This window comes from Musca autumnalis, unplaced genomic scaffold, assembly GCF_047663935.1.
Source record: "Musca autumnalis isolate F117 unplaced genomic scaffold, ASM4766393v1 scaffold_1, whole genome shotgun sequence".
NCBI lineage: Eukaryota > Metazoa > Arthropoda > Insecta > Diptera > Muscidae > Musca > Musca autumnalis.
In genome coordinates this window covers 63,007,622-63,016,233 of record NW_027411644.1, presented here as the reverse complement: position 1 = coordinate 63,016,233, position 8,612 = coordinate 63,007,622, and the positions used below count along the sequence as shown (strand labels likewise).

General features: G+C 35.6%; 2 protein-coding genes across 3 annotated transcripts; one reads left to right on the top strand and one right to left on the bottom strand.

Moving 5' to 3' along the window:
• Nucleotides 1-866: 866 nt before the first annotated feature.
• On the bottom strand, nucleotides 867-3,011 carry Rpn5 (regulatory particle non-ATPase 5). 2 transcript variants are annotated; one of them, XM_073978217.1, is made up of 5 exons: nucleotides 2,887-3,011; nucleotides 2,263-2,815; nucleotides 1,715-2,193; nucleotides 1,497-1,653; nucleotides 867-1,427 (listed from the first exon to the last, which is right to left on the bottom strand). In XM_073978217.1, exons 2-5 carry the CDS (start codon nucleotides 2,806-2,808, stop codon nucleotides 1,122-1,124), a joined length of 1,488 nt encoding a protein of 495 aa, XP_073834318.1. In that variant the 5' UTR covers nucleotides 2,809-2,815; nucleotides 2,887-3,011; the 3' UTR covers nucleotides 867-1,121. The 2 variants fall into 2 exon arrangements, with proteins under 2 accessions (XP_073834318.1, XP_073834330.1); XM_073978229.1 differs by having other exon boundaries at nucleotides 2,263-2,809; nucleotides 2,887-2,983.
• Nucleotides 3,012-5,681: 2,670 nt separating this feature from the next.
• Nucleotides 5,682-8,336, top strand: Hat1 (histone acetyltransferase 1). The gene is made up of 4 exons (XM_073963527.1): nucleotides 5,682-6,057; nucleotides 6,891-7,395; nucleotides 7,460-7,817; nucleotides 7,889-8,336. The coding sequence occupies exons 1-4, from the start codon at nucleotides 5,991-5,993 to the stop codon at nucleotides 8,177-8,179; spliced, it is 1,221 nt and encodes a 406-aa protein (XP_073819628.1). The 5' UTR covers nucleotides 5,682-5,990; the 3' UTR covers nucleotides 8,180-8,336.
• Nucleotides 8,337-8,612: the final 276 nt, after the last annotated feature.

Genomic DNA, 8,612 nt, shown 5'->3' with positions numbered 1-8,612 from the left:
AATCACAAATTAGTCATTGACGTGTTTAAAATGTGACCATTTTTTGTTATTTATTGTCACATTTTGATCATCTGGAAGATTGAAAAGTGCTTAATCAAAAAAGGGTCATGCTGGTGTTTGAAAAGTGATTATAATTATGTATCTTCTGATCATATTTTGAACAGTTAGGTGATTAAAAACGGATTGCTTTGTTTTATTTTTGTTTGGTTGTAAATAAAAAAATAAAATTCTCATATACACTTTCTACAAAACTTTGATATAAATGTAACGTATAATATTAAGTGTATAGACAAACACATGGTCAGGTTTTGCCAAGTGAAATGAAGAAGCAGTCCAACATAAAGGATAATTAAAAATCATAATAAAGCAGAAAATAAAACAAAACAAAGGAAAGAAAAAGAGAATAACGGGAAAATTCTTTTAATTAATTTCGTTTAAAAAAAGACTCATAAATGACTCCCTAAAGACTCAAAAACGATTATTAACATGACCCAAAAAAGACTCGAAAACGAGTCCCAAATTATTCAACAAATCACCAATAAATGATTGAAATGCGAATCGAAAAAGACTTTATATATTATCAGAAAATGGGCAAAAATAACTCGAAACTAATGCAGAGGAAGACTCATTTGTGATTTGCTTAGACGAGTCGCCTGAGGTTGTGTTTTTCTACCGACAAAGGAGTCATTTATGATCAGAAAATGAGCTCATATTCTAGCTTTTTAATCGTGCAGTCGGATCAAAAAAGACTCGAATTTGATTAAAATTTTCAAAAAATGCTGGCTGGGAAGAACCCCTAGTTTCATGCACGAATACAAAGCAACTGACAATACGGAAGTCGGCCATATTTTTAAATTTTAAAAGAATTTGTTGTTGTTGTATATCATTCAATGAATACGACGTTTATGTTGCAAAAAAACATTAGAAAAAAATTTTACGACAATTTAAATTACATTTGAAACTTTGAAATGTGTGATTTGTTTTGTATGGTAGTTGTTTTTGTTATTGATAAGAACTAAACAGAGCTTAATGATACTAGGAGAGAGATAGATACATAGCTTATAAAAAGGCCCATGCGGGGGCAAAATGATAATGCTGCTGCAAAAAGCCATATAGACTCTCTAATCCTCCACTGTTATTCCCTTGACGGAATGAACACATTCTTCTTTGTTTATCAAATGACATGTTTTGTTAACCAATGACATTAGCTGGCTAACATCTTTGGACCAGGCATTCAATATATCCGATGGACTCTTCTTAACGGTGAAGTATATTATCTCGGCAGGTCGGTCAATTTTAACACGTATAGTATCGCTGTTTGCCAATTTCGAGAGATATTCCTCACAACGATTTGTGGGTAAATTCAACAATTCACTCATACGGGTTAAATGCAAACGGGAATAGTACATGGCAATAATGCGTATGTTCTGGAATAAGGAGATAAATATTACATAATATTTTTAAGAATTTAAAAACAAAATCAGGCATTATCTTACATGTTCTATCAAACGATCCTTCAGTTCGGCAATGCATTTTTTACCATGCTTGGTGTTCTCCTGGAACATTTCATTTTCGGCCAAAACGGTACCAAAATCAGTGTTAAATGAATCGAAATTTATCAATTCGTTTGACATGAATAAGCGTAAAATTTCCCTACAATAAAAAACAAATTGATTAATACCTTTCCACGGTCTGGGATAAACCTTCATCATACTTATACACTGGTATCTCCTCCAACTTTTTGTTCTTTGACAAATGAGCCATCATATCGCTTTGTTCATTGTCATAGGGAGCCAAAATACAATACAAAACAGCGCAGATTAATTTCTCCTTAAGTTCCTTCTCTTGTTCCGGTGTTAGCTCTACTGGTGGCAAGGGTTCTGGTTTCTTCACTTCTTCTTCTTTGTCCTTTTTCTTTTTATCTTCGTCACCCTTCTTTTTGTCTTCATCCATTGGCTCCGGTTTGGCTACCACAGGCTTTGGTGGCTCTGCAATGGCCTGGTAATGTCTTGAAGTTTTCAAATATGAGGTATCGCGATCCAAACTAATCATTAAATTATAAAATTTCAATTTAAGATCATGTTGGGCAGGATCATCGAAGAATTTGATACTGATTTTCTTAGCAATAATTTGTGTGGAAACAAAATCTTCTTTAAGCAGGCAGAGGCGCATTTGTTCCAATATCAATTCCACCTAAGAGACAACATAAAGACACACATTTGTAAACAAATGATTAAGGGTTCCCGGAAACATCATCCTTACCTTTTCTCTCTTATCCATGGAACCATATGTTTCCACTTGCAGTTCCTCCATTACGGAAGCAGCACCAGCTATATCACCATCTGCCTCCTTGATGTCAGCCAAAATCTTGGTCAATCTGGCCCTTTCAATTTCAACATAAATTTTACCCTCAGTCACTGACCTCAAGGTATCAATCAATTTCAATTTTGTCTCTTTATCTGGTGTCTTATCGACATAAGTGCAACATTCTTGGATCATTTTTGACACAGCCTGTTTCAATTGGGAACGTCTACGCACCAACAAGCTAACATATTCATTTAGGGCATTCCAATTACCGGCCTCAAAACATATTTGACAAATGGCTACCAACACCCTTGAACAAGATACCATATCGGCGCCCAAGCGGGTTTGTTTTTCTAAAGACAACAGCATTTCAATTGCCTCATGAAAGGAGTCGGGATTCTTTTTTGCCAACTCCTTGGCAATGGGAATTTTTTCATCACAAGCCGGAGCATAGTCGACCTCCATTTTCTGGATACGACCTCCATCAAATAAGTAATTATCCATTCTGTATCTGTAAATTGGAATTATAAGGTTGTAAATAATGTCAAATGAGTTGCAATTTTATTAATTTTCTATACATACTTGTTTTTTAAAAGTTAAATACAATTTGCAAGTTTGCGATGCGGTTCGGGCCTTATTTTTGCTTTAATCATTCCACAGTTGTATATTTTGGGCAGAGTACACTTTGTTGTGAGTGTTGCCAATGTGATTCGTGTTGCATCTTTTGTAATGCCGTATGGCGTTTGTCAATATTTTCACTGTATCTTTTTTGCTAACTCAAAAGTTATACGTTGAAGCTTTCATACGAAACTTTCAAAGTTTTCGGGAGAGGGCGGAGGTGAAAGAGCTCCTTCATCTCTCTCCCAAAGGCTGTGAAAGTTTGGTATGAAAGTTTCAATGTGTGGCTTAAGAGTAACTACAGGTTTTTTCGGCAGTTTGGCTAGAATGAGTCATAATTTTTTAACTCTATTTGTCCCGGTCTACACTAAAGTGATATCATTCAAAAATTTCTATGAAATTAGAGGTTCTTAGATCGGGTTCCCCACTACAGAAATTTAAGCTTTGTTCCTGTACTTTTTAATAGTAAAACTCGTAAAAGAGAGAAAGAGAGAAAAAATGTTGCCACACAAAAGTTTTTTCAAAAAGTTCGGGAACGCAAAAATGGAAAAAACGTCAAAAAAGCTGGAACAAATGTCAAAGTCGGCGCACCAGCCAATCAGACGCCGGCATCCATGTTACTATATTTTACACGCTTAAATTTGTCGACTAAAAAGTTTTTAAAGAGAGCGTCATTCAGCGCCATTTTTGTTCAAAGAGAAGTGAACATTTTACAACTTTTTTGTGTACGGGAACGGGTTTTCGGGTAAAAATGTGTACAAGTGGTAAAAATTTTAAAAATTTTTTGGTCTTGAACAAAGCTTTAATGACATTTCTCTACTATGGAACTCGATCTAGGGACGCATAATTTCATAATTTTTTTCAATGAAATCGCTCTAGTGTGGACTGGGACTTTTTTTAGCTTTGTTCCTTTACTTTTTTAATGGTAAAATTGGTAAAAGTGAAAAGTGTCAAAATTGTTCAAAATAGCTCTCTCATGAACATTTTTACCAGAAAAGTAAAGGACGGAAAAATGGTAGATCTTCTGTTTTTCGTCCATTTTTTTCTTCATTGTGAAATAATCGTCAAACAAAAGTCGAAAAATCAGTTCTGCAATTTTTTACCTACAGAAATTTGTCTGGTAGCCTGTGGTAGAAGAGAAAGGCATATGTGCTCTCTCTCCTCTCCTACTCTCTTAAAAATTGCTACCAGTTTTACCACTTTTTGGGGTTAAGGAACGCTTTGCAGGTTAAAAATGGTATCAAATGCTAATGCCCGCAATTTCTAGCTCTAGGTAAACGGGTAGGTAGCTATCTATTAGTTATCTTTACCTACGCGTTTGGTAATTTCTACGTGTCATTTACCGAGGCGAGTAAATTTTGAAAGCATGTGGTAACATTGGTAATTTTCATTCATGATTTCGTAAAAACATTGCCACATATAAGTGTTTTACAATTTTTAAGACATTGGCAACGATCAACCAGGCAAAATCCTTGGTGTAAGTAACGCGGCCGTTTTCGACCCGGTAACGTTACCTATGGATTGAAATTATGAAATTTTGCTTACACGGGGATATCTATGAACTCATAGATAACTAGGCGTAGAAATTACGGTCATAAAAACGGTAACCTCAGGTAAGTAAAGGAACACAGCTTTTATAAGTATAACCATTAAACTTTCCATTTCGGACACTGTTAAAGCCCTCGGCGCTTAAGCTGTAAACAGATAAAACGTTTGATTAAAGTTTTGCGTTGGGCGTCGAGAACAAAACAACAACAACAGGGCGACGACGATACCAAAGTCCAGCGTTTATCTGTTTGTCGGCATATATTTCAAATGAATTTGAATTTTTCGGCATCATGCCCAACAGTGTAAAAACGGCCAAAACGACACAAAACTTTACCCAAACGTTGTATCTGTTTACAGCTTTAAGCGCTCGGCACATACGATGCGTTGAGCGTCGCGGTCCGTTTAGTGACACGTTGGGACACGCGTTGTCCCAAAACAGTTAAATTATGTTTAACTTTAATGCGTCAGCCACATTGTTGTTTTTCAAAAAACTTGGCATAACTTACACTTTTTTCATGTGGTTGTTGTACCGCGACGCTCAACGCATCGTATGTGCCGAGCGCTTAAGGCCTCTGCACATACGGCGCTTTGAGCGTCGCGATACAACAACCACATGAAAACTTCAAGAACAAACTTGGCATCACTTACACATTTTTCATATGTTTGTTGTTTTCAACGCGCAACGCGTCACACAACGGACCGTATGTGCCGCGGCCTTTACATGTTTACATTAAAGCTTTCACCGGGATATCTGTTTTATGAGGATTTATGTGACGTGTACGCAATTGAATTGACATTTGCTCTGTTCCTTTACTTTAGTAAATGGTAAAACCGGCATAACTAGTAAAAGTTGTAAACAGCTCACATATGAATTGTATGGTGTCTTAAGTAAAGGAACGCTTTTCAAGTAAAAAGTAGTAAAACTTGGAGATTCTTGCACGTAAAGGAACAAAGCTATTTAAAATCCAGTGGGTTTATTTAATCCTGTTATATTTGTTTTGTTGTTACGACAATCCTATTGTCAACTCAAAGTAACACTGGCCAGTTTGAACTTAATCGAAAAACATCATTTAATTAAATTACAAAATCTTTTTTGAACATTTGTTTCCGATTCTCAAGAAAAATTCTCCTAAAAATGTATCAAAAATTATCACAAAATCCTCTCAGAGCGACAACTCAGGCAACTCTGTGCTAACAGTTGATTTTGCATTGCCACTCTGTGTTATCAAGTCCCCGTGAATGACATTTGCAAACTTTTTTTGGCACACAAATTATTGTTTTCGTTAGTCGCAGAATAGTTTATGCTCGTTTTTTACATTGTAAATTAAGGAAAAATAATTTTAAATTATCGTTGCTGTTTTTTGAAGTGTGTCTTTAGCATTAATAGACTGTGACAGTTTACAAAACGTTTCATAGGGAAAAATAATTGCCGGAAAATAAAACATTTTTTCGCGCCAATTTTTCATAGCTTTCTAGCTTTCTTTCTTTGCGTCGTGTCCAACGAAAACAACTAGGAAATTATGGCTCATATTCAAGAATATCAGGATTTGGTATTGGATGCCGTGGAAGTTGTGGAATTTAAGTTGAGTAAGTATTATGTGGGAGGGATATGGACGATTGGAAAGGGCCTGCAATTAAAAGAAAAATGTTTGATATCCAGTAGAAGCAATTCCAAGTGACTCTTCTTTGTGTCTGTCATATAGAAAAAACAAGGAAAACCTAACTAGCCTGCTTTTCTGAAACATACGCAAGATTTCATTTCTAAGTAGGTAGATAAGGAAGTAGGTAGATTTGTAATCTTAAGGCCTCGGCACATACGGCGCGTTGAGCGTTGTGTTACAACAACCACATGAAAACTTCAAGAACAAACTTGGCATCACTTACACATTTTTCATGTGGTTGTTGTTTTCAACGCGCAACGCGTCGCACAACGTACCGTATGTGCCGGGGGCTTTAGTCTTTGGACTGAATTTGTTTGTCCTTTAACTAACCTATAAGTGTGCCTACTGCATCTTAATGGACGAATAGAAATGAAGTGTAGTATTTGTAAAGACGATGATAATGGCGTCTTTATATGTAACTAGAATGGCGTCCTTATAGACGACAAGAAAGCGTCGTTTAAGATGGACAGATGAAAGACTTTACAGACGACCAGAAAGCCGTCTAAATAGAAGATCAGAAGGGAGTCTTTGTAGACGACTAGAAGGGCGTTTTTATAGGTAACAAGAATGACGTCCTTATAGACGACAAGAGGGCGTCGTTATAGATTGTCAGATGGAAGTCTACAGACGACCAGAAGGTCATCTTTATAGACGTCCAGTTGTGCGTCTTTATTACCGTCTTTGTAAACGATTTCTAGACAACAATAAGGATCCATCCATTCAGAATGTCATCCTTTACTAATCCTTTTTTCTTTATAGTACGCTCAAAAAACGACTTGGAAAAAGATGATATGGCTTTTCATCCCTTGATGGCACATCAAATATTTGGTGAATCGGAAAGTATATTTGGTTATCGTGGTTTGAAGGTGCGAATTTTATATACGGCCGGCCCGTTACATATATATCTGGGTCTCGAATATGACAAGAAAGTCGATGAGTTGTCAAATGGTGAAATTAAAGCCGATGATGTGGTTGCAACCATTGCCGAGAAATTACCAGATGGTTGTTATTTTGTAAATATGGATGAGTTCCTCAAGACCCTCGATAAGGCTGATAAATTTCAACCGTTTGGTGAAAAACTGACAGAATACAAGACCAAAGATGAAGAGAGCGGAAATGAACGGCATTTTGAAGTTTATTATTGCAATTATAAATGTCCATCATTTTTGAAATTCTTTTCACGTTTACAAACATTTGTTTTGTGGTTTGTTGATGCTGCCTCGTACATAGATGTTGATGATCCACAGTGGTCGTATTTTATATGGTAAGTTCTCAACGCTTTCAAATGGTAATTGAAAATAATCTAATTTCTTTGTTTTTCTTTTTAGTTATGAAAAATATAAAAATGATAATGGTGAAGAACTCTTTGCCACCGTTGGCTATTCCACCATCTATGAGTATTATGCCTACCCGCAAAATATAAGGCCACGCATTAGTCAAATGTTAATATTGCCTCCATTCCAAAAACTGGGTATTGGTACCAAAATGATTGAGACCATCTACAAGTATTATCATACCCAAAAAAATGTCATCGATATTACGGTGGAAGATCCTTCCGAAGAGTTTCAACGTATGCGTAATTTTGTTGATTGTCGTTTGTGCATGGAATTGAAAACCTTTCACAAGGATGAAATTAAAAAAGGTTTCACCAAAGATATGATCAAAGAGGCCAGGGAAACGTATAAGGTAATTAGTACGCTTTCATTACTTGACCCTTGTTCATTTTCAATAAATAATATATTTGTTGTTTCCCCTAGTTAAATCCTCGTCAATGTCGCAAGGTATATGAAATTTTACGTCTTTATCACACCAATATCCATGATAAGGACGATTACACCGCCTATCGTTTGGATGTCAAGAAACGTCTCAATGCTGTCTATCACAAGCAGTTATGTGATATCAAGAAAATGGAAAAGGCCAAAATGGATACGGAATGGTTGAGAGCTCGTTTGCCTACAATTAAACAACGCATTGAACAATTGAAAGAAGAATACGAACAGGTGGAAAAGGAGTATAAACAAATAATACAAAAATTACGTGATGCCTAAATGTTGTACTTGTTTTGAGTCGAGTCGTCTTCGTATTATTTTTTCTTCTATTCGAAATATAATTGTACTTTTTAGAATTTTTATTGTTCTTTATTTTTTCATATTTTTAATTATTCTAAATAAAATAGAGATTTATTTATTGCCTTTTTCACGAAAATGGGAGAGTTGTAATTTGATGAATGGTCATAATGCTGATGCAAATCATAAGTCATGCAGGCGTTTGAAGTCTCAACAAGTTAATATGTAAACATGTGTAAATTATTTTGTATTTTCAACTTTCTGGAACTAAATGCAATGTATTTTCAAAGCCTTTATGGAGCAAATCTTCAATTGATTTTGTCAAAGGAAACTGACGAGATATATTTATTTAAAACAGTAGAGCAAAAAGCATTCAATTTATATACGGTCGAACGGAGAATGTCACGGCGTTTTA